The sequence below is a fragment of the Pseudochaenichthys georgianus genome, unplaced genomic scaffold (genome assembly GCF_902827115.2).
Source record: "Pseudochaenichthys georgianus unplaced genomic scaffold, fPseGeo1.2 scaffold_441_arrow_ctg1, whole genome shotgun sequence".
Taxonomy (NCBI): Eukaryota; Metazoa; Chordata; class Actinopteri; order Perciformes; family Channichthyidae; genus Pseudochaenichthys; species Pseudochaenichthys georgianus.
In genome coordinates this window covers 133,612-160,654 of record NW_027263006.1, presented here as the reverse complement: position 1 = coordinate 160,654, position 27,043 = coordinate 133,612, and the positions used below count along the sequence as shown (strand labels likewise).

Here is a 27,043-nt window from a genome sequence, read left to right as displayed (position 1 = left end):
ACGTGCCACATCAGCATTATGGTTGCACTCAAAGGGCCGGTTGTAACTTTAAGACTATATAAAAATGTATAAATATTTAATTATATAAAATAATGTATTATATTACCTTATTGGATGATTGTCAGATAGGGTAATAACTTCATAATTAACTACGTCTGAAAGCAGAAGTCTACGGCAAATAATTGCAAGTCTCTTCAGTGAGAATGTCACAAAATGATTTTAAAAGAAAAGCCAAATTCTGGAAAAACAAAAAAAGAAGTGACATTCGAAATAAAAAGTAACATTTTGAAAAGAAAATAACATTTTGAAAAAATAGTCAAATTCTGAGAAAAAAAGTCAACTTTGAGATGCATTGTGGGACATGTAGTTTATGGGCAACGTGCTTCTGTAAAGTAGCATGTATGTATAATAAACATATTATATTCTTTGCATGCTCTTGTGGGGCCACAGAAAATGAAGTCACAGGCCGGATTTGGCCCCCGGGCCTTGAGTTTGACACCCCTGCTTTAAGGGACCTTTGTAATATAAATAGAACATTGTAATTATGGCCGATTACTTTGCAAGTGGAGAGGTGCGTACACTATCATTCTTTTTAGATTTGTAATGATTTTAATGTGATCATCGAAGATAAAACTATACAAATTAATGCTTCTCTGTTTAGAAAATAGATAGGCCTTTTTTCGTTATTAACTTTTTCTTCTTGCAAATGTACAAAGACTGCCATGTGCCTTTTTAAAATACAAGGAAGCTTCAGACAGGAACAAGTCAATATTTTGGGGAAACGAGGTGAATCATCTAAAGCAAGGATGTCAAACTCAAGGCCCGGGGGCCAAATCCGGCCCGCAACTTCATTTTATGCGGCCCCACAAGAGCTTGCAAAGAATATAATATGTGTATTATACGATTACATGCTACTTTACAGAAGCACGTTGCCCATAAACTACATATCCCACAATGCATCTCAAATGTGACTTTTTTTCAAAATTTCACTTCCTTTTTTTTCCCTCCAGAATTTGGCTTTTCTTTTTAAATCATTTTGTGACATTCTCACTGAAGAGACTTGCAATTATTTGCCGTAGACTTCTGCTTTCAGACGTAGTTAATTATGAAGTTATTACCCTATCTGATAATCATCCAATGCAGAGGCGATAAGGTAAAATAATACATTATTTTATATATATTAAATATGTATGTATGTATTTTTATATAGTTACAACCGGCCCTTTGAGTGCAACCATAATGCTGATGAAATTGAGTTTGACACCCCTGATCTAAAGCGTGCCTTGTTGGACTTTCATAAAAGAGGAACATGTTGCGGTCCAGCAGAGTTCACACATATATATTTAGGGTATGTAAAAGCAGAAACCATACAGTATGAAAAGTGAGTAAACAAACGATGTAAACAAAATGGATACAATTCTATAGATAAAATGATAATATGTGTAGCTGTCTCTGCTTCGCTATGAACTGTCTGAGTTAGTGTTGGCTAAACAACAGCTGCTGTGATGACGAAGCAGCAGTCTGGCGTCTACAGTAGAAACATTTTGCAGTATTTCTGTATTATTTCCATCTTCTTTTCTTAGTCTCTCTATCATTTGATAATTCCGAGGAAAAAATGTATCCTGAACTTCAACGCAGACCGGGTTAGAGGATCTGTTTGTTATATTTCTCTGCATGTATATATATTAGTACTGTGCCTTGAACACAAAAACATTTCTTATATCAACATGTTCTGAATCTAATCTGAATAAACGGCCCTTGAGATATAGGACAAAAGGAAACGTGTTGTTGTTATCTCTTCATGCTGCTAAATAGAAACTGGGTCATAAATGTGCTGCGAGTAATGTTTAAACATTATGTAACATGTCATGGCCTTTCCTCCTGTGTAAGCACTCTTCAGGGACACCGAGCGCTCGCAGGGCTTCCTGTAAAGGTTGGGAGGACAAGGAGGCCATTTTTGCAGTAATTCATTAACATAGTTTGGCTGTGGGTTTAATAAATGCAACTCGGGGATGGTGTAGTTAACATAAAATAAACTATTGTGCTTTTTGGAGTTTTCCCTTTTCATGAAGTGTGGGTCATATTTCCATCGTGTCATGACGGGACCAGACACGTCTAAAACATACTATAGAAGTAGATATATTGGTGGAAACATTGCTATTCGTACAGGGTAGAATAAGAAAATGGTGGCCCACAAAACTCGCTTCACTAGAAACAAAAGATATTAAGTAAAAAAACAGCTTTTGTTTTATGTCCCTGCTTCGGACAGAACTTGAGTATTCAGTGTTATTGTAGAACATCTCCTGCTGTTCTTGTTGATGTAGAAGAGACATGAAGAAGAGGGGACACATGTTGATGTAGAAGAGACATGAAGAAGAGGGGACACATGTTGATGTAGAAGAGACGTGAAGAAGAGGGGACACATGTTGATGTAGAAGAGACGTGAAGAAGAGGGGACACATGTTGATGTAGAAGAGACGTGAAGAAGAGGGGACACATGTTGATGTAGAAGAGACATGGAGAAGAGGGGACACATGTTGATGTAGAATAGACATGAAGAAGAGGGGACACATGTTGATGTCGAAGAGACATGAAGAAGAGGGGACACATGTTGATGTAGAAGAGACATGAAGAAGAGGGGACACATGTTGATGTAGAAGAGATGTGAAGAAGAGGGGACACATGTTGATGTAGAAGAGACATGAAGAAGAGGGGACACATGTTGATGTAGAAGAGACGTGAAGAAGAGGGGACACATGTTGATGTAGAAGAGACATGAAGAAGAGGGGACACATGTTGATGTAGAAGAGACATGGAGAAGAGGGGACACATGTTGATGTAGAAGAGACATGAAGAAGAGGGGACACATGTTGATGTAGAAGAGACATGAAGAAGTGGGGACACATGTTGATGTAGAAGAGACATGAAGAAGAGGGGACACATGTTGATGTAGAAGAGACCTGAAGAAGAGGGGACACATGTTGATGTAGAAGAGACATGAAGAAGAGGGGACACATGTTGATGTAGAAGAGACATGAAGAAGAGGGGACACATGTTGATGTAGAAGAGACATGAAGAAGAGGGGACACATGTTGATGTAGAAGAGACATGAAGAAGAGGGGACACATGTTGATGTAGAAGAGACATGGAGAAGAGGGGACACATGTTGATGTAGAAGAGACATGAAGAAGTGGGGACACATGTTGATGTAGAAGAGACATGAAGAAGAGGGGACACATGTTGATGTAGAAGAGACGTGAAGAAGTGGGGACACATGTTGACGTAGAAGAGACATGAAGAAGAGGGGACACATGTTGATGTAGAAGAGACCTGAAGAAGAGGGGACACATGTTGATGTAGAAGAGACATGAAGAACTGGATTTTGCACAATAGGCGACCTTTCGATGAGTCAAACTTCAGCTGCAAAAGAACCCCTTTAATTGGCTTCCCTCGTTTTAGCTCCGCCTCCTCACATCAGATGCTAAGACGTTCCTGCCACATGCAGTACTGTGTCTCTCATTGCACCCGCCTCTCAGACTCCACAAATGATATCTTGTATTAGTGACACTTTACGATTATTCATAGCTCTTCTTTTTGTCTCTCTGCCACCTCCTCACACTCATTTGCATAATGACTCATCACTATTCAGAGCATCAAAGCCATGCAATCTTCCAATCAAGGAAGTTGTGAGAAAGTGATAGACTTGGATCGTGGAGGTAAGCAGTATCAAACCGGTTGGAAAAGCTATTTATAGCTGGTTTGAAAGCCTGGATTATTTGTGGACAGTTTAAGGATCCTTGCCTTGCCTTCAGACTGCGTGCGGGTCAGTGTTTCGCAACCAAGAGTGAGCCTGACGTTTGTTGACAGCTTCCTAATCCGGCCGCCTTATTGTTGTAAGCAGCGCTAAGCATTGTCTGTCCGCTCAGATGGTGGCTCTCCCAATCCAAACTTCAGCGTTTTGCTTTCCCCTTCCTGATTACGGAGAAGTGTGTGTGTGTGTGTGTGTGTGTGTGTGTGTGTGTGTGTGTGTGTGTGTGTGTGTGTGTGTGTGTGTGTGTGTGTGTGTGTGTGTGTGTGTGTGTGTGTGTGTGTGTGTGTGTGTGTGTGTGTGTGTGTGTGTGTGTGTGTGTGTGTGTGTGTGTGTGTGTGTGTGTGTGTGTGTGTGTGTGTGTGTGGATTAGGGCAATCCTCAGCTCTTCCAGGCATGACTCAGATCTCCTCCTCAGTCAGACGGATCTCCACCATGTGATCGAATGTCCTCATGACGATGTAGCGATGAGGAGTATTCTTCGTTGTGGTGCACTTTGTGAGAGTCTGACAGACGGCTGTGGAGGTGGATGTGGTTTCTACGTAGCTGCTGACGCGTTGCTTGCAGGACAGAGGATGGATATTGTGAAGGTGTGATGAAACCGCGTGTTCGGCCAGCTGTGAAGTGTCTCCACCGTCTGCTAAGGAGCAGCAGGTGGAGGTGTGTGAGACTGGAGATACACATCTGGTTGAGCTTCTCATGCTGCTCTGTTGGTTCATCTTACTTCTACTTGTGCTGTCCCTGAGTATTGTCCTTTTATACTGCCTTATACTTCTACTCTACTACATTTAGGAAGCCCAATTTGTACTTTTATCTCCACTACATTTAATTTACACATGTATTTACTTTCAGCTTTTGACACACACTACTTAGGAAAAACAGTAGAATCCGGTTTTAACCATCCGACATTATATCCTCGACCTAGGAACTAAAACTTGAGTGGGTTTACACTAATCGTACTTACTTATGGCGCTTTTCCACTGCAGCACGCTTTTTTGTTGCTTTTCCACCAGGGGTAGTTCCGGCTCAGGGCTACTTTTTCACCTTTTTGCTGGCCCTCCAAAATCGAGGTTCTTACCGGGCCAACAACCGGGCTGAGTATGCTAAACTAGTGACGTAAACACTCTGACTGCTGATTGGTCAGAGAGAATCGCTGGCAAGGCGGCTACAACTACAACAACACGAACATATTTGACCGTGATTTAATTGTAATACACGTTTCAAAATGATGCCGAAGTAACAACACACTGATACCGGTTAGTAAAAACCATGAATTAATGCTTTGACAAGTCTGCAGACAGACGGCAGGCGAACAACCCTTTTTAAAATGCGTGTTTTCTAAATGTAGCTTGGCTAAGCTAACGTTGTATATGCTCCGCCGTCCACACTCACAGCAACGGCCTTTACAGACATAAATAAAGCAGCGACTGTATTCTCCATGACACAGGCAGTCTGTGGTTTGTACTTGTTTCACTTTTGTCTAGTTTCTGAACAGATATGAGGAGCTGTGAGCTCTGAGGGCTAAGAGCTAACGGCTAATGTTTTGGTTTTGTGTTTCTCATTGAAGATGACGTCACGGCTCCGCCTACACTGCGTTACTATAGTTACTGCCCCAGTGGAAATGCGCCATTACTTACCGTACATACTTTGACCTAGGTACCATTCTCGATGCAGCACCTTTACTTGAAGTTGAGTATTGTTACAGTGTGGTATTAGTACTTTTACTTTAAACAAACAATAATAGCGGCACTTATATATGACTATAATTATACTACAGGTGAACAACCAATTTCTAATGTATTGTAAAGAGTCAAGACGTCTTGTAGACAGTAGTAAATAATAACAATCAGTAGCAGTGCGCAAAACAAATCTTTATCCTAATCTAATGGCACAAATAAAAGCATTTGCTGTTCTGAGATGGAACAAATGTGTGTGTGTGTGTGTGTGTGAGTGTGTGTGTGTGTGTTTTAATGTCAGACCAGTCAATCCCCATTGATTATCTGCCAGTGTTTCCGATCTGTTGCCAGTTTTTTGTCCAGTCGTGACTTCAATTAAAGTTTCTGTTCAACTAATGTTTGTTTTTCCTTTTGTTTTCTGTCTCTTGTCTCCTCTTTTTTTTATTTATCGCCGTCGTCCTGTGTCGCCGCTGCCGCCAACTGCCGTCTCCAAACCAATATCTGCATTGTGGACGCACCTCTGCCCTCCTCTAATCTTCACCCCAACTCTCCGCCACTCTTCCTCTCTCTCTCTCTCTCTCTCTCTCTCTCTCTCTCTCTCTCTCTCTCTCTCTCTCTCTCTCTCTCTCTCTTTCTTTCTGTGTCTATCCTTTCCGCCCGCTAGCACCATGCAGAGTTGAAAGAGAGCCTTTCCGCCCCCGGTAAGCCTGTGACTTTTCACAGACATGGCTAAAGACAGTGCACGCAGTCACACATTAGAGCCATCTCTGTTATTTAGGTGACATATGACATAAGGGAATATGTTTAAGTGGTAATATGGGCTTTCTCAGGCACACTTTAGGTTGTGATCGCTCTAACAGCACCTTAATAAAGCATGACATGCAGTTTTTCATGGAGCAGTTCTTGCATGCTTTGTTTTTTAAGTTAACTTAGCTTGTGGCTTTCTTTGTATTATATTTGTTATGTCTGTCTTTAGAAGCTGCTGCCTCCTATAACACATGTCGTCTTCTCTTGAGGGTTTAGTCCTGCTTTGGTTAGATTCCCTTTCATCATGTCCTCCTCTCGTCTGTAGCTGCAGTGGTGAGCAGTGATGACCCCGTCCTTCTGACCCCAGGCAGGATGAGCCAGCGCCAGGTGAAGGACAAGGAGAAGGACAAGGACAAAGACAAGGAGAAGGACAAGGACAAGGAGAAGGAGAAGGAGAAGGAGAAGGAGGCGGGTCTTCAAACGCCCAACAGGGAACTCGTTACCACCCCCTCTGCACTCAGCCCGGGGGTCAGCTACACCCACGGTAAGAAACCCATGGGGTAAGAGTTTGCATGGGATTAAGTAAGATACGATACGAAGTACTTTGTTGATCCCAATTTGGGAAATGTTTGCGTTGCAGCAGCATAAAAAATGTATCTGCTTTGCACTCTGAGCAACACACACACACACACACACACACACACACACACACACACACACACACACACACACACACACACACACACACACACACACCCTCTAGCTTCATCATGTGGGAGGGAAGCTAACTCCAATACTCTGCGATCACACCATGACAAAGTAGATCCCTCCAGGTAAGAGGCGCATGTGTTTTCATTGGAGGCAAGCTGTCCCTCGTCCACTGATGCTCAGCCACACTCATGTCCTCTCTTTGTTGTCCTGCTTCAGCCTTTTATAGTTTTATATATTTGTAGATGTCCCCGCTGCGGGACGGATTCTGAGTCTGATATGCGGTAGATCACACAGCTGCTGTATAACACCTAGAAGTCCACATATCTCCACATATCTCAGCGGGGATGGTTTCCAGTGGCACTGCAGATGCTCAGACGAAGCTGTCTGGAGATGCTCTCATCACCACTCACCCTGATGGTGCTTTGTTCTTGTGTTGCAGCGCCCCCTTGTGATCGAAGTATCTATTTATTTAAGGATGTAAATACCAGTAGTCTGATTTTGTTGCATGACGTCACAGGGAAATGTGTTTCTCTCCAGTCCTCAGTGACAGACAGGGCGAAGCTTAATGTAAATGATGCCTGTTGTTCGTAGTCTGGATGTAGGGTTCGGGTTGAGCTGCAACGATCCCTTTCATTATTTATACATCTGCAGATCATTTTCTCCATCAATCAATTGTTTAGTATTTAAAAAAATGTCAATCCCAGTTTGTTGATGTCCGTAAACGTCTTGTTTTGCCTTGTCTAAAAACCAATAATAGTACACTTTAATATATATTATATCAAAACATTTTGCAAACGGGAACATCCATATCTGAGAAACTGAAGACGGCATTTTCTTACCTTTTTCTTGAAAATGTCTTAAAGATGAACAATGTTCATGGAAGCTGGCTTTAATGTGCTGTCCATCGACCAATCAAGTGGCCGGTTCAAATCCAATCACAGGTCAAAACTATCGGAGCATTTGTTTGCTGCTACATCTCAAGAATAAGTTTTGGTCTAGTTCGAAGCTGTGTGTGTGTGTGTGTGTGTGTGTGTGTGTGTGTGTGTGTGTGTGTGTGTGTGTGTGTGTGTGTGTGTGTGTGTGTGTGTGTGTGTGTGTGTGTGTGTGTGTGTGTGTGTGTGTGTGTGTGTGTGTGTGTGTGTGTGTGTGTGTGTGTGTGTGTGTGTGTGTGTGTGTGTGTGTGTGTGTGTGTGTGTGACCTCATAAGCAACGTTTGGAATTGCAATCGTGTGACTCATCCCTGATGGCTTTTGCATTTGGTTGTTAAACTTCAGCCTCACATTTGGGCAGGCCAAGTGAGTGTGTTTTTCAAATAGAGAAACCAGGCTGTAACGCTACTTCCCACCACAAGAGGGAGTGAGCTTAACATGGCAATGATACACATATTTGACCTCCACTCAAAGGCAGACACATTCAACTCTATGACTTTCCCAGCATGCAACATCACTCACTGACTGAGCTTCTGGAAGAGCTTGTTCACGGCTGCAGAACATTGTGTGTAGTCAGTAATGTTCACATATATCTATCAAGAGGAGACGTGTTGTCATGGAGAGAGATGGAGCAGTCGAAGCCCCTTCTGTGTGCAGTTCTGCGTCTGCACACTTTGTTGCTCTGGTTTTCTGATACCAACATGCTGCCTGGCTGAAATAGAGTCCAGAGCCTCGTTCAAGAAGAGATTGAAGGGCCATACTAATGACACGTACCCTGTGAGCTGTGAACCCTAACTTAATTTAATTTGATCGCATGTTGTTGATGATATTGGTGATGTTGTTAATGATGTCATGTCCTAAATGTTGCTGTATTATTGTTGTATTGTTTTAAGTGTCGGAGCCCAGGAAGAGTATTGGGGATCCTTAATAAACATAAACATGATTCAATATAAGCGAGTCCTCTGGCAGCGGGCGGTGATGCAGCAGCTGGAGAACATGAAAGCAGACTGTCCATCACCCCCCCGACGGCACCGTATGTGAAGCAGCAAGCTTCCTTCTTTTTCAATTTGTTTATGACACTCCAGCACAAAAACGGATATCCATGGCAACGGACTTCACGCCTCCTAGTCCTGGGTCTGGCATCACAGTGTGTACCCTGCTTGGTTTGAAGATCACTAGGAGATGACGCGGGTCATTCCGAACTGAGAAGGGGATTGTCAGTCGGGTGAACATTCACACTGAAGGTGCGAAGAGCCTTTGTGACGATAGTATTTTTCCAGTTACCTGACGCTTCCCCCGACGACGACAACAACAACAACAAGTGATTGCTTGTTACATTGATTACATTTGATTGTACCCAGAAGTGCCTCCTCTAAATGACCACTTTGCTATATGTATGCACATCTTATTGTTTGCATGACATCTGATCGTTAATCAACCCGTCTGCCCTCTCCAAAGAAGGCACGTCATTGCAAATCATAACTCGGTTTCCTAACCAAATAAAACCCGTTTTCAAGTCGACTTTTCAAAATCAAGATACTGCCATGGAAGGGAAATAATCAGATTCCTTTCTCGTCATAACATAGGTGTGCATTGATGCCCTTGATGGGGGGGGTAAACTTGAATGACTCGTGAACAAATATATTGATGGACAACAAATCTCTATAGCAACCTGTTCCGTCATTTAAGCTTGTTGTTATCACGCAGATGATAATAATAAATTATATTTCTATAGTGCTTTTCTCTAACTCAAAGACACTTTACAGGCGGGGGAGGGTAGACGGACAAGGACAGGCAAAACAAAAAAAATAATAATAAATGAATAAAACAAAACAAATCAAATAAGATAAACAGAAAGGGCAGTCAGGAGGAAGTTGATTGAGGGGGGGGGGGGGGGCTTATGGATATACAGAGTGAGTCTTGAGGCGGGACTGGAACCGGGTGAGGGACTCAGACTCACGGAGGTCTTGGGGGGGGGAGTTCCAGAGCTTCGGGGCTGCCACAGAGAAGGCTCTATCCCCCAAAGCTTGGGGGTGGAAAGCAAACCGGCTGAGGTGGATCTGAGGGACCGGGGTGGTTGGTAGAGGATGAGGAGGTCAGTGAGGTAGGGGGGGGGGGGGCTTTGTATGCGAAGACCAGGAGTTTGTAGTGGATGCGGTGAGAGACGGGGAGCCAGTGGAGTTCTTTGAGGACCGGGGTGATGTGATGCCATGGTGTGGGGGGGCGGAGGAGTCTGGCGGCTGCGTCTACTGAGGGAGGTGGAGCCGATGCCGTAGAGGAGTGAATTACGATAGTCGATGTAATGTTAATGTGTTTGTCTTTCCAATTAGTTTGGTTTTAATTGGTTACATGATGCTATAAAAGGGGTTCAGACGACATGATTGACAGCCGACTCTTGACTTCCACTCTGAGCGAAGGAGTCACGAAGCACAAGGCTCTGGGACATGTAACCTTAACGCAACTTGTGTCAGTTAAAATCTGACTTTCTTAAAGGTATTTTGACGGAAACATCCGTGTTTTTTCTGGCCTCTCATCTAGTGTGGCAGCAGCTAGGATCTCACGGGTCATGAAATGAAACTCGCGTAAAGGGTGCAGCAGGGACTTAGAGAGAACAATTAACATTTTGGAGAGGATCCAAAACACGGGCTGAATGCCGACTATGATTATCTTAACATTACGAGATCGGGATTGAGTTTAAATGTAGCTCCGAGTGGTCCAAAAATAAACCGCAGGTCCCCGGATTTAGCTACGACTAACCATAAGAGTGTCGTCAACCAATAAAGTTGGAAAGAAGATTAGAGCCAGTCATGAACTTTTCACCGGCTGCTCTGACGTCTGTATCAGCTGGAAACAGTGCAGCTCTATTTGACCAAATGTACCGATAAAAAAAGGTCAAAGCATCTCATGTAACTTAGCTAAAAAATAGTCCAGCAAAGAACAAGTAATTAAGTATTATATTACCCAGATTCTCCCCTTTCTCCCACTATGGCACACATAGTGGCCTCGCATCTAATAATGAGAAACCTTCAACCTTCAATTAAGATAATTAGAATACAAATGAACCACCTTTTTTGTACCAGGCTTTAAAGCATGCTTATTCCTATGTCTCTGAATTCTGTCTCTGTGTATTTGACTCTCATTTCGAGCGAAGCTGCCATTTTATGTGCTGCAGTTTTTAGCCCTTTTGAACAGGCTGCATTGGAGGGTTTGTTGCGTCTCATAAAGCTATAACTTCTAGAAGGGAAAGACACGAGACAGGAGTGTATGACGTCGACTGTTTACACCACAGTCATCCAACACAATCTCCTCATAGTCACATATATTGCATGACCTTACATTATCCCTCACGGTACGTCCAGGCAGCAGCTTTTCAAACATCTTGGAGCTGGGCGTGTCTGACAGCTTGGGGATTTTTTGCGAGCAACGTAACCAACAACCAATCACATGAATGTCCCGCCCCCAACATACAAAGCAAAAAACCCCGGGGATTTTATGCGAGCAATATATATATATATATAAACTCCCCAAACAGGCGAAACCCTACCAGTTTCCCCACTGCCTCTGCCACCTCCCTCCATGCCGGGTTCCTCCGGTTTGTATCCCGGTAATAGTTCTGGTCGTAAAGAACCGGGTGATTTGCTCCCGTAACTTCTCGTTTGGAATATGAGGAAATGAACTGCGGTCTGGCTCTCCCTGCTTACACGTGGTTTGATTGGCTAGCGCTTCTACTGTCAGATTTGCATAAACGTGTTTGATTGGCTGACGCTTCCAGCTCAGCTTCAAAAGTTGAACATTGCTCAACTTTTGAATCCTGGACATCCTGGAAATCTTCGCTTCGCTCCCCCACAATGCAGTGCGGCGAAAAGCGAGGCAAAGTGACGTCATCCCCATTCAAAGTCAACGGGCAGAGAAGCGGTGGAAGCGGTGGAAGATTCGTCTGAAGCTGCCGTGTGGACGTACCGTGAAGCTGCCGTGTGGACGTACCGTGAAGCTGCCGTGTGGACGTACCGTGAAGCTGCTGTGTGGACGTACCGTGAAGCTGCCGTGTGGACGTACCGTGAAGCTGCTGTGTGGACGTACCGTGAAGCTGCTGTGTGGACGTACCGTGAAGCTGCTGTGTGGACGTACCGTGAAGCTGCTGTGTGGACGTACCGTGAAGCTGCCGTGTGGACGTACCGTGAAGCTGCTGTGTGGACGTACCGTGAAGCTGCTGTGTGGACGTACCGTGAAGCTGCCGTGTGGACGTACCGTGAAGCTGCTGTGTGGACGTACCGTGAAGCTGCCGTGTGGACGTACCGTGAAGCTGCTGTGTGGACGTACCGTGAATGACTCGGCACAGTATGTCTCCTAATGAATGAATTAAGGTGATGTTGTTTCTGGGTTACCATGACGCAGATAGTTTACTACCACTCAATACCAGACATATGTTCAGAAACTATAGTCACCACTTGCTTGCAGTGCCGCTCTCCGTCCGTACTGCTATTGATGTGATTAATGATGGGGATAACATAATACAAAATGTCTGTTTGTTGTTTATCATTCAAACTGCTTCTATAAAGTAGCTGCAATGTGAGTTTCCAGACGAGCTCGGGCGTCTTGGGTCGGTCTGCCAAGTGGCTCTTCCTCTCTGCATGACTCACGGAGAACAGAAATAAACCCAGAGAGGTTGTTTGACAAATCTTCCTTAATCGGCTTTGAAGCTGCTCTCGCTTTAACCGTCTTTACAACGACTTGCAGTTCTCTTTCCAGGTAAACAGAGAGTCCACCTGTTCCAGAGAGTTAGAGAGACTCAACGTACATCAGGGTACAACATTGATTTTTTGTATAACCACGGTTACCTTGGTTGCTGATTGGCTAATGGTTACACAAGACAACACGTCGTTATGACATCATAAAGTGGCCAAAATCTGATCAGCTCATTTTCAGACAGGTTTTTATAGAAATGGATCAAAAAGAGAGAGAATCTGTGTTCCTGAAACTTTCAGAGTCTCTTTCCACAGAGGGGACACATGTTGATGTAGAAGAGACATGAAGAAGAGGGGACACATGTTGATGTAGAAGAGACATGAAGAAGAGGGGACACATGTTGATGTAGAAGAGACATGAAGAAGAGGGGACACATGTTGATGTAGAGGAGACATGAAGAAGAGGGGACACATGTTGATGTAGAAGAGACATGAAGAAGAGGGGACACATGTTGATGTAGAAGAGACGTGAAGAAGAGGGGACACATGTTGCTGTAGAAGAGACGTGGAGAAGAGGGGACACATGTTGATGTAGAAGAGACATGAAGAAGAGGGGACACATGTTGATGTAGAAGAGACATGGAGAAGAGGGGACACATGTTGATGTAGAAGAGACATGAAGGAGAGGGGACACATGTTGATGTAGAAGAGACATGAAGAAGAGGGGACACATGTTGATGTGGAAGAGACATGAAGAAGAGGGGACACATGTTGATGTGGAAGAGACATGAAGAAGAGGGGACACATGTTGATGTGGAAGAGACATGAAGAAGAGGGGACACATGTTGATGTAGAAGAGACATGAAGAAGAGGGGACACATGTTGATGTAGAAGAGACATGGAGAAGAGGGGACACATGTTGATGTAGAAGAGACGTGAAGAAGAGGGGACACATGTTGATGTAGAAGAGACATGAAGAAGAGGGGACACATGTTGATATGGAAGAGACATGAAGAAGAGGGGACACATGTTGATGTGGAAGAGACATGAAGAAGAGGGGACACATGTTGATGTGGAAGAGACATGAAGAAGAGGGGACACATGTTGATATGGAAGAGACATGAAGAAGAGGGGACACACATTGATGTAGAGGAGACATGGAGAAGAGGGGACACATGTTGATGTAGAAGAGACATGGAGAAGAGTTCCATTTTGTGGGGAGCATACAAAAGGTCGGAGAAGATTGGAAAGCAAAGCGGAGCAGATGGGGTCAATTGGATTTAAGCTCAGCTTCAGGGATTACTTCCTGTCAGACGCGGTTAACAAGATGGACGCCGGTCTTAGCTTCTCCGTTAGCCACTGACAATCCAGCATTCCTTCTTCACCCCTTGCTCTCATCCAATGACTCACTGATCTCTAAGCGGAGATACTGCAGCGTCTAAAACAAAGAGTCTGTGGGTGTCATGGTGATGGATAACATCTCAGCCTTTGGATCGGAGCTCCGCTCGGACGGCCGGACGCTCGATTGGACCTGGAACTAAATTAGGAAGAGGTGTAGCATGGTTTGGACGATCGAGGTGCTGTCAACACGTGACTTTGGGACACTTTTATTTCGGTTTGCGCCTGAAGGAAAGCAAGGTTACGTTACGACGGAGCGACAACTACCAAGGTAGGACTTGTTGATGTGTTTTGAACCTCCCTATGTGTGTGTGTGTGTGTGTGTTGTCTACGTGAGCTCTCGTGGGGATAGAACAAAGATCACACCATGTACTCGTGTCATGTGGACAGAAACAGGATCCACTTCTTACTGCGAGATGCCTGGAGGAGGTTAGGGATCAGAAAGCCTCTTTGTTGCTCCGCTAATCCAAGGCTTACAGAGTCTCCTCGCAACGCTCATGTAAGACTAGATGTGTCTCCATGTGACCTTCTGTCTGCGGTGCATGTATCGCTTGCTTTGGACGTAAGAGACGCAATGCATTCATGGGTGCCAGAGTTCGACTGCAGTGTGGTCGTGGTTTGGGTTCATTTGGAGGTTTCTTATTCATTAGTTGTATGAATGACGACAAGGATTACTATCCACTGGTGCAGGGGTTCAACAAGAGCCCCCCAAATGACTCCTGTTGGAAGTTGCGCCCCACACACAAGGGGGGGGGGGGGGGCAAGAGCGGTAATTAAAGTTTAAAAGTCTCAAAATGCTACAACTACGGTCACAAACTGGATGAGTGTGAAGTATGTTGTTAAAGGAGGCGACTTTGATGGTTATTGGACTCAGGATTAATTCATTTGGATTCCCGCTGAATGAAGAAATGAAAGGACGGCGGAAGTGGAAACAATTCACAAAGGGATTAAACTGTTTAAAACACGTGCTCAAAGTAAGCCGGATTTTGCCGATGTGTTTTTGTGGATTCAAAAGTCGTACATAATCTACAAAATGGAGGAGACCGATCTGATCGGAGCAACTGACAAATAATCCAACTGAAACCGGCACGGACAATGACTGTTTTAAAAATGCGCTTATCCAGAAAAGCCCGGTTTGGACACTTTACGGGCAGAAGAAACATTTCTATAGAAAGAATTATACATTTCTGTCTTTTTATGCCTTTAATACTAACTTGAATTTTTGTTAAAGTTAATTAATCAATTATTTTTTATATTTTATTGTAATGTAGAGAAAAGGCTTTTAGTGACAATCATGTATTGCGTTAAAATTATATGTAAAAAAAAAAAAAAAAAAAGTCTAAATATGATATTTGGCCTCAACTCATCTGAGGCCTAGCGCCCCCCCTGCGATCTTTGGCGCCCCCCCCGCGATCTTTGGCGCCCCCCCCCCCCCCCCCATGTTGGGAACCACTGCTCTGGTGGTTCTGACTTCAGTGTCCCATCAGTGTTGTCACCAATCAAAGGTTTCTCAGTGGAAATGAGTACGACACGAAAGGCTTCAAAGGTGTTATTCTCAGCCATCTCGTATCTGATTCTTAAGATAATCTACTTTCATCAGGGTCGACATGTTGTCAGTTATTTAGACGGTAGCAAGTCTAATCCTTCTTTATTTGAGACTATTTATCATAAACGTTTAATTTGCACCACTTCAGTTCTGGTATGTTTTCCCGTAAAGTAAAAACAAATGGGTTCAGCCGCAGCTCTCATTAATCCTTCAGTGATTCGCTGAGTCGCTGCTTCCGTCTGATCGATACATGCATCGCTGCAGTGCAGAAATGCAAACCGATGGTACACAGCAGTGGTGCTTTACACCCACACACATTTGATTAAATATACCACAGTTAGTATTATGCCTCTCATATTCAACACCTTTCATTTGCTCTGTGTTGAGTGAGTGAATGTCGTGAGGGGTTATCCAGAACCAGTTCTCATTAAGAAAAGTCACGCCTAACCTGCTGGAAATAACGTCACAATGCCCTCGAGATAATGATAATGTTTCTCAAGAGCCACTCGAACACCAGCGCTAATGGACTTTTCCTTCTGCGAGCAGGTTAATTAGGTCTGGGCTCTGAATTATACTCTCAGCACATCCTAATTACCTGTGCTAATTCAAGCACTTTTGAATCTGATTGGGCTCAAAATGTATTGCCTCAAATATTCACCAGTCAGTTGTTTTGGTTTTCATCTCCAGGCTATTGTGGATGATTTTAGCAGAGATACAGTAACGCCTTTTCAGAGCGAATTATCTTTCAATGGTTCACTTTATTATATGAAAACTACTTAACATAGCTACTCGGGCTGCACGATATATCGGGTCGTGACGATAATCGCGATATGCGCATATTCACATCGCAGGACGTGTAATTTAAAAAATATATGTTTTTTTTTTAGGACTTGCGATATTAAAGGTGAGGTAGGTAAGTTTGAGAAACCGGCTCGAGATACACTTTTTGTTTTATTCCATGGAATGCTCTTAACATCCCGATAGCAATGAATATCTGAAGTGCTTTGACAAAAAATCCATTAACAAATATCATCTGTGGAAGCCGTGGCGCTGTAAAAAGCTCGACCAATCATCTGAGCCGGCTAAAGTAACTGGATGGCCTACCTGCCTGTCAGCCTTCCATCTGTTTCCGGGCCCAGCAACCTAAAAGAAGTGTAGTACCGCCGTTTGACCAGCACGAATATTCTCATCAGACTCCGGCGCACTTCCTGGGGGCTTGACTCGAGCTGGTTTCTCCAGAATTACCTACCCCACCTTTAAGTAGGCAAATTAACTCAAACACGTCATGTTGCAATTATTTTTGCTGCTTGCTACAAAAGGAAAACTTGTGCGGCTCTCGTGTCGGGGGTACTTGAGTGAGTGACGGCAAACCACCAATCAAATCTCCAAAGCAAACGGACCCCGTGATTAAAGGAAGAAACACTGAATAAAGTGGTTTCGTGTGTTTCTCCAGTTCGGCGCTGCTAACCGAGCTAGCTCAGCTCGTTGCTCTGGTAACTTAAGATCCAGACGTCCGTGACTAAAATCCTTCATCCGGTTAAATATAGTTAAAAAAATACCAATTGTATCATTGAAGTTCAAGAAAGGATGGTTTGCGGAAAAAAAAAAAAAAGGTGTTTTCTTCAATTCCTGTATTTGTTCAGATCGCAGGGGGAAAAATCGCAATGTCAGTTTTTTCCAATATCGTGCAGCCCTCTACCAAAGCATGCACAAGAGCGACATGTTCTCAACAACGTCTTTTCATTTGGTCAGAGCAACAGAAAAATACAGCTGGATTTGCGCCCTTGAGATAACATTTCCAAAAAACAAAGTCATACATGCGTCACACAAATCAATGTCCTATCCTTGTCACTTGCTCGGTCACGGACAAAGACTTGTCTTAAGCCCTTCTAAGCGTACACTGGAGCCTTTGTGTGTCTCTGTACATCTCAGCTCTATGAAGCTGAACATGGTACATCTGGCAATAGAAATATGTGTATCCTTCCCTGCGGCTATTTGTCAGTCTGAAAAGTGACCTGTGTTGGAAGTAATTAGTTTACGCCTGGGGGATACATAGGGGTTGACTGAGCACTGGTATGCTTCCTTCTGTCCTCAATAGAGCTTGTGTTTTGTCATTGTGTGTGTGTGTGTGTTAGTGTGTGTGTAGTCACAGTTTACAAGCTGTGTTGTCTCAGTGAAGACGACAAGAGAATAATGAGATAAAAGAACACAAAAAAGGGACATTTCAAGGCTTTAAAAGGAATACTTTACCTATAAAATGATCATTGGTATACCAGAGTTACCTTAAATCAAGTGTCCTATATCCAGTTTTATGCTTATTACTAATTAACTTATTAACACCTGCATGTTTTAATAAACCATCCTATTTTACAAAAGGATGAATTGCTTGTTTGCTAGCAAAGATGCAGCTCTACTCTCCGTCTACGGGAGAGGGAGGAGGAGCTCAGCGTACTCGTTATTAAGTACTTATAGGCTGCCGCTTGCAAGCCCAGAGCAGAGGGAGGGAGTGTGTGAGGCGGCAGTCTGCTTGAGGAGCACCGAGGAGAGCAGCTACTCTGTGTGTGTGTTCGTGTGTGTGTGGTTTTCTCGGTGGGTTTATTCGCTTTTTTTGGCCCGCTAGCTGCGTGGATTCCCCGTCGATCTTCTTCCCGTGAGTTTCCTTAGCACTCCCTCATCCCTCCTTCATCCCCCCCCCCCCACATCTCCAGATGATGAAGCAGGAGGATCTGCTGAGTCGTCGCCGTTTCTCCACGTGCGGCGGCACAGCGTCGCTCCGACCTCCGCACCCCGACGGACGCAAACTCATCCGAAATGCCTCCTTCGGGGGCTATAACGAGCTGTCCCCCATCTCTCTGCCAGGTGGGTGTGTCACGGAGGTTTTTGGAAGAGCTCCATGCTGGGAAGCGTTGCTAGGAAGCGTGTGGTGACTAGTGTCTGTAGTAGATGTGAGTGTGTTGGACTGAATAGTGTTTGCCGGTTTCTTCAGATGTGCTGTTGACTGTCAGTAGTTGCATTGGTACTCTTTTAAACATTTGATTTAATAATATTAATAATAATAGATTTATTTTGTAAGCGCTTTTACAGGTGCTCAAAGTCGCTTTAAAGAGGTAGTAACAAAAGAAAAGGACAACGATTAAATATAGTAAAAATCACATTGAGATCCGGCAGTGGCTCAGTCGGTAGGGGCTTTAACCGGGAGCCGTAGGGTCGCCGGTTCAAGTCCCGGACCAGACCTAAAATATGGAGTGTGGACTGCTACTTGGAGAGGTCCTAGTTCACCTCCTGCCCTGCCGTGGTGCCCTTGAGCAAGGCACCGGAAACCCCCTAACTCCCATTACTGGCTGTACAATAGCTGCCCACTGTTCCTAGTACTAGACTGATACTAGGATGGGTTAAATGCAGAGAACGTGTGTGTGTGTGTGTGTGTGTGTGTGTGTGTGTGTGTGTGTGTGTGTGTGTGTGTGTGTGTGTGTGTGTGTGTGTGTGTGTGTGTGTGTGTGTGTGTGTGTGTGTGTGTGTGTGTGTGTGTGTGTGTGTGTGTGTGTGTGTGTGTGTGTGTGTGTGTGTGTGTGTGTGTGTGTGTGTGTGTGTGTGTGTGCCCATTAAAGGGGGGTTCATCCCTCCCTATTCTATTCTAAGCAATAAAACAACGTTTTGTTGAAGGTGGTGAGGTCAGATTTGATTTTGATTAGATTTATTTCGAATGTGTAAAACAATAATACAAAAATGTATCATGAGAATTATTATACTATACAAACTTAAGCAGTGTCAAATTGATAAACAAAAATATTACTGATTCTAAATTATATATAAAGAAATTATCTAACTAATTACACATCCAAAAAGGGGTGGGAAGAAGTTTACACTTATTTAATCCCACCCCTTCTCCGAAAAACTCAATTATTAACATATTTATATTTGTCTTTTCTTAAAAAAATACATTTGTTATTTAAAAACAACTAATAAATAAACAAACAAATACATAAAAGAGGTAAATGGTAATCAAGAAAAGATAAAATAACAAACCAAATAAATAAACCTTAAACAATTTCTTCCCTGTATCTTGTGAAAATCAGTTTTACGTTCGGACATTGAACTCTGCGATGACGCATCTGTATCTGTAGTGGTGGCCATAGATGTGAGTGTTTGGAGTTTTCTTCAGATGTGCTGTTGACTGTCAGTAGTTGCATTGGTACTCTTTAAAATATCAATTCTTCAGATCAATAGTGTCTGCTCAGACTATCAGAGAGTCAGAGGTGGGAAGTAGTGGAGTACAAATACTTTGTTACTGTACTTAAGTACATGTTTCTGGTATCAGTACTTTACTCCACTATTTATTTTTTCCGACAACTTTTTACTTTGACTTCTTACATGTTGAACTCAAATACCTGTACTTTCTACTTCTTACATGTTGAACTCAAATACCTGTACTTTCTACTTCTTACATGTTGAACTCAAATACCTGTACTTTCTACTTCTTACATGTTGAACACAAATACCTGTACTTTCTACATCTTACATGTTGAACCCAAATACCTGTACTTTCTACTTCTTACATGTTGAACTCAAATACCTGTACTTTCTACTTCTCACATGTTGAACTCAAATACCTGTACTTTCTACTTCTCACATGTTGAACTCAAATACCTGTACTTTCTACTTCTCACATGTTGAACACAAATACCTGTACTTTCTACTTCTTACACTTTGAACTCAAATACCTGTACTTTCTACTTCTTACATGTTGAACACAAATACCTGTACTTTCTACTTCTTACTAGTGTTGTCACGATACCAACATTTTGGTTTCGATACCGATACCAAGTCAAGAATTGCGATTCCGATTCTTTTTCGATACTTTTCTTAAAAAAAGGGAAACACGGAATATCGGCTTTAAAATTAGGAATAACAGATGATTTTAGCAGTCAGATCAACTAAAGCAGCAGTGTTACTAAGAACAGAAACACCAAAGAGTCACATCTAATAGAAATATATAAAAGCATTTATTTTAATTGTGTAGCAGTGAGTTTAACATTTTGGCAGCACTGTTGAGCATTTTGAAAATGTATTTTCATGCCTCTGTGCAAGACTTAGTCTTTCTATCTTTATAGCCACTGGTGTAAAGTAACTAAGTTCATAAACTCAAGTACTACTTGGGTACAATGTTGAGATACTTGTACTTTATTTAAGTATTTCAATGTTTCTTTTGCTACTTTGTATTTCTTCTCCTCTACAGTTCAGAGGTACATGGTGTACTTTTACTCCACTACATGTATTAATCCCTTTAGTTACTTCACAGATGTGGATGAATGATGTGAAATCTAATCAAGTGTTGAATCAGACTTTAGTTCCACCTGGAGTAAATCCACCAGCTACCCTGCAGTCTACAAAGTACTTCAAACTAGCTGCACCTTCACCAGCTACCCTGCAGTCTACAAAGTACTTCAGACTAGCTGCACCTTCACCAGCTACCCTGCAGTCTACAAAGTACTTCAGACTAGCTGCACCTTCACCAGCTACCCTGCAGTCTACAAAGTACTTCAGACTAGCTGCACCTTCACCAGCTACCCTGCAGTCTACAAAGTACTTCAGACTAGCTGCACATTTACCAGCTTTGAGAACACTTTCATGATCAATCATTATAAAACATATCATATATATTATTCTGAAATGGACCAATCTGCACAACGACTACTTTTACTGTCGCTACTTTAATACTTTTACTTGAGGAACATTTTGAATGCAGTACTTTTACTGTAACAGAGTATTCCTACACTCTGGTGCTTCTACTTTTACGGTCGCTACTTTAACTATATTATATTTTGATGATAATACTTTTGTACTTTTATTTGAGGAACATTTTGATTGAAGGATTGTTCCTACATTCTGGTACTTCTACTTTAACTCAAGTACAAGACCTGGGTACTTCTACTTTTACTCAAGTACAAGATATATACTTATAACACCTCCGTTTATAGCCTATGAAAAAAACTAATAGAAAACGAAGGCAAAAGCTAACGTTAGCAGATAGTGATGCTAGTTTGCTAGTTAAGTTTGCTCAACGATAATATTGCGACAGAAACACTTTTCAGTGCACATCACGCTCTGCCGCTCCGACAGGGAGCTCTGCTCTGAACACCTGAACGGCCCGTTCACAGACTTCTGGCGTCTTTTCTGTCAACAAGCCGAGGCGCAGCGGCAGTTGCACTCCCACTTGCAGCCATGCTTCTCGTTTTCTCACATGCTCTGGCAGCTAGCGCGTGGCCGCGTGCACGAGAGAGGGGAGGGACTTGAGAGGAGCGGGACTGCAGGCACGGCTACAGGGAGTGGAAGCAGAGCGCTGAACACACACGGCTCTTATTAAAACGGCGCTTTTTCACGGGAGTACTTTTCCCCGTCATTCTTAAAGTACCGATACTAATGAAACGGAGGAATCGTACCGTTTTTTAACTGCAGGGTATCGCGGTACCTTTCAAGTATCGATACACCGTGCAACACTACTTCTTACATGTTGAACACAAATACCTGTACTTTCTACTTCTTATATGTTGAACTCAAATACCTGTACTTTCTACTTCTTACATGTTGAACACAAATACCTGAACTTTCTACTTCTTACATGTTGAACTCAAATACCTGTACTTTCTACTTCTTACATGTTGAACTCAAATACCTGTACTTTCTACTTCTTATATGTTGAACTCAAATACCTGTACTTTCTACTTCTTACATGTTGAACACAAATACCTGAACTTTCTACTTCTTACATGTTGAACTCAAATACCTGTACTTTCTACTTCTTACATGTTGAACTCAAATACCTGTACTTTCTACTTCTTATATGTTGAACTCAAATACCTGTACTTTCTACTTCTTACATGTTGAACACAAATACCTGAACTTTCTACTTCTTACATGTTGAACTCAAATACCTGTACTTTCTACTTCTCACATGTTGAACCCAAATACCTGTACTTTCTACTTCTTACATGTTGAACTCAAATACCTGTACTTTCTACTTCTTACATGTTGAACACAAATACCTGTACTTTATACTTCTTACATGTTGAACTCAAATACCTGTACTTTCTACTTCTTACATGTTGAACTCAAATACCTGTACTTTCTACTTCTTATATGTTGAACTCAAATACCTGTACTTTCTACTTCTTACATGTTGAACACAAATACCTGAACTTTCTACTTCTTACATGTTGAACACAAATACCTGTACTTTCTACTTCTCACATGTTGAACCCAAATACCTGTACTTTCTACTTCTCACATGTTGAACTCAAATACCTGTACTTTCTACTTCTCTCATTTCCCAAACAGCTGGTTCCTTTAGTCTGAATGTGTGTTGGTGCGTGATCATTATTCTTCAGAGTCACTGCGTGCCTATTGGTTGGAACACGATCCGTGTATCCATCACTTCCTGGTCTTCTCTAAAGAAGAGGGACCAATGGAAACGTTGTCATGTTGCCGTTGTTCAGCATGGAAACATTCATTAGCTAACAATGACATTATTGTTCTATTAATATATTAGGGAGGTCAGGTACTCTTTAAAACAGCTGCTAGCTATGGGTACTTTTTACTGAAGTACACTTCAAAGCTCTTTACTTTTACTTGAGTTAAGAAGTTTAGTCAATACTTCTACTTTCACCAGAGTATTTTTAAACACGACTATCTGTACTTCTACTTGAGTAAAGGATGTGTGTACTTTTGCCACCTCTGCAGAGAGTAGATTCAGACTGGCTTTGAATGAGGTTGCGCTCAAGTTTCTGCAACAAAAAGCATTTTGTTCAGAGAGAAAGGAAGCTGGGGAAATGTACATGTGATTGCATTACGGTCGGGGAACTTTCTATCACTGTTCTGTGTTTACAAATCCCCTTCTTAATGCATAAAAAAACCACATTGAAATATCTACAAAAGTATATCTAGAGTTCATCTTAACATGATATCAAGTATAACGATTCTGCAGCTGATATAAATGTCAATTTTTTTACTTCGTTCTGGACATATTTGTGGAAACAGCCAGACATAACAGGGACATCTGATGACTGGTGTTGCTAGGAGATGCAGTGTCAACCTCCTTATTATCATATCATTACACACTTTGCATACAAGCCCAAATAATCAGCTCATAAAGTGTGATTGAAGACACCTGGAAAGTGCAAGCGAACTTCTCTTCAGACTGTCAGAACTGGCAGAAAGCTTAGCACTCCGTGTTTCATCCCCATGACTCAAATCACAGCTCAGAGGAAGCAGTACTAACACCAAAGACGGCTTGTTGGTGTGAAGTTGCACGATAAGCTCCAAGGACTTCTCTAGAATAAAGTAATTGCACAGCGTTTGTAGAGAAACACCAATTCCCTTACTATTGTACTGTTTGCAAACACTGCCGCTCTGTCCTTCTCAGACATGTAGGAAGTGGCTTCGGGGCATTTTAACAGCAGTTGTGTGAAGAAGGGGGGGGGGGTTGTTATCGTCGTCTTTCTCTCCTGGACCTGTTACGGAAAATACTCTACTCTTAATCAGGAGGTAATGTGAGACTCTGAGGAAAAGCCGTTTCTGTTGAGGGACGGAAACCACTTAATTACAACAGAGGTTATAATAATAATAATAATAATAATAATAATAATTAATTCCTTATATTTATTATAGCGCTTTTCCAGATGCTCAAAGCGCTTCACAAATACACATTACACATACATGCAATGGTCATGTACTGTGGACAATACCCACAGGAGCAAGTCCGGGTGAAGTGTCTTATCCAAGGACACAACGGCCTGACGCAGGGGGTGCTGGAGTTCCCCAGCACCCCCTTGATCTGATGATCAGATGCACAGACCACTGCGCCACCCGTCCCGACCGGTTAATTGCCAATCCTCTCTATCTGTAATTGTTCTTTTAGTTACAATAAAGCAAAGACTTACACGCAATATACAGGAAGTAGATACCGGTGTTGTGTCAAATTACGCACCCCCGTCGTGAAATGCACCCCCTGGCCTGCCGTGAAAAGCACCCCCCACAACAAGATGCTTCTATTAATCCCACCCTCAAGCACTTTGGAGGGTATAGTTGTAGGACTAGTACCGATACATGGAGCAAGTTTCATGTATGTGACGTGTTTATTGTCAGAGATAGCAAGGGGTGCATATCGTGGCAACCAGGCACCCCCCAAAATAAAAATGTTTCTATTAATCCCACCCTCAAGCACTTGATGGAAACAATACATTGTAAAGCACAAGTATACAGACAGGACGTCACAATTAAATAAAAACATATATTAAATAAAAAAGTGACGGATGAATGCAAAATCCAGGATTCGACAACCCAACCATCAAAAAGACAACATAGAATAGCGGACTATACATTAAAATACGCGTTCCTGTGTCAAGGGGTGCATTTCACGACGGGGGTGCATCATTTGACACAACACCGGAAACCTTTACATGGCTTACAAGAGGGGGAAAAAGCTGGGTATCACATCGACAATTCCTGAGAAAAGTCTAAAGCTGCCAGTCGACAGCATCGTAGACAAACAAAAAGGCCAAGGGTCTCTATCTGTACCTTTTTGATATACCTTCAAATACTTTGATGCATTGCGCAGTACTTTGTTGTTGGTATCCCTTTCTTGCATGACTCTCCTTGGCCTCCTTTAAATATCAAGAGACGGGACACCAGGTCATTGCCTGCCATCTTTTCACGGTGCCCCTGTCGACTATATTTAGACCATCGACACACAAAATAGCAGCCATTGATATCCAACCCGCCTCCACTCTCATCCAGACACATCCTGTTTGAAATATCACCCCGTCCACGAGATAATGACCTTCAAGCTTCCTGTGTGCAGGCGGTATACGAATAAAACACTTTCAAAGAGGATTAACTTCAGGAACAAGGCCAAGAGAACAAAATACTGAACGATAATCCTACATACTCCCTTTTGTGACGGGAACAAGTAAAGCAATTACCGGTAATCCAAAAGTAATTTCTCGTCGACAGCACTTTTGGATGTGTTGCTTAAATGGTAAATGGACCACATCTATAAAGTGCTTTTGCAACCTCTCAAAGGGCTTCACACACACATTCATACCGAGGTAGATGCTGCCATTCATTCAAAAGCATGTACACATCGTTGGCTATACTATCAGGAGCAATTAAGGGTTCACTATCTTCGAAACTTGGACATAAAGTGTGGAAGACCGCCCGAATACTTCGTGGCAGGCAGGGACTGATTTAAGAGACATTTGATTTGGTGATTTAGGGATTCATTAAGAGAGTGAAAAGGCTGTACAATTATAATGTATATTAGATGAAATAACCGTACTTCTTGAGGTCAGCGTGACTTGGTACTCGGCATCTTAGAAGTAGGAATCATCCGGCATTTTTTAATCCCATGTTTACGAGTCTAAAATCAACATATCATTCTTCCACCATGATTTTGACCCCTCTTTTATTAAACCAGGCTCTTAAAAGTCCTCCAACTTTATGACCGTGCAATGCAGACTCTCTAAAGTACCTCTGTACCGTAACCATAGCTGCAGAAAGCTATCTTACCGTATAGAATAAGCAAAAATGAAATATAGTCCTTCAATCAACCTTATCTTTTTCAGTAAGTCTACATTTTGGGCAGCTGCTACAGTTTCCTGGTGTATTTTATTTACATTTACCAATATTTACGTAATATGCCACTGTAATTCCTGTGATAAATGGAGTTTAGCGGTTCAAACGAAACCGCTTTTCTATCATTTCATACATTCATTTAAAAGTCCCATGTCCCATTTCCACTGATCATCATTCCATTGTTGAGGTCTACTAAAATAGATGTATACCGTGCTCCTGCCCCCCCCCCCCCGGCCCAGTGGCCGTCTGCGAGACCCAGCCCGAAACACACACACCCGCAGCCTGGCTGGTGCGTGCGTGCGTGCGTGCGTGCGTGCGTGCGTGGGGAAGTCCACAGATTGGTCCAAACGTAACTATACCCGAAATACGTCACTATTCAGTGAGTGTAGCACTTTGAGATTTGTCTTGGCAGATGAGAAGTGCTTTATAAATTAAATATATTATTATTATTAGTGAATACACAGAGACGCTGGATGAGAAACCAATGTGAGTTTGGAGCATTGAACAATGTAAATCTATTCTACTCGACCTCAACAACGGAAATATGATCAGTAGAAATGGCCATGACACCGGACCTTGTTGCCATGGCAAGTTTCCATCAGCAGCAATTTGCTCTCATGGTTTTATTCTGAGGAGCCACTAAACCGACTGCTTTCCTTTCCATGTGTTGCTCTTAGAAGACCTGTTGCCATAGTAGCTTTTACATTTCCTACAGCATCGTTGAGAGTGATATCTATATAACCGTGGTTTAACGACACAGTTCTGCACATGTGCTTTGAGATCATCTATTTGTGTAACACTCGAACCTTCCAGAAAGAGATAATAGACAACATTTCAATCAACAAAACATCAGGACTGCAGAAGGAGGTTTGAAAAAAGTCGATTTCACGTCAATAATTCACATTACGACATGA

The 27,043-nt window shown here is 42.6% G+C and overlaps 1 protein-coding gene across 9 annotated transcripts in view; it reads left to right on the top strand.

Annotated features, from left to right (window-relative positions):
- Window positions 1-27,043, top strand: part of osbpl8 (oxysterol binding protein-like 8) — a 104,723-nt gene that overhangs the window by 31,727 nt on the left and 45,953 nt on the right. For 3 of the 9 annotated variants that reach the window (XM_034078520.2, XM_034078514.2, XM_034078517.2), the window contains exon 2: window positions 6,557-6,775. In XM_034078520.2, coding sequence (XP_033934411.1) covers window positions 6,604-6,775 — 172 coding nt within the window. In that variant the 5' untranslated portion in view covers window positions 6,557-6,603. Of the gene's footprint in view, window positions 1-6,148; window positions 6,186-6,556; window positions 6,776-18,010; window positions 18,360-27,043 lie in introns of those variants that run through there. The other 6 variants (XM_034078518.1, XM_034078521.1, XM_034078516.1 and 3 more) reach the window with 4 other exon arrangements.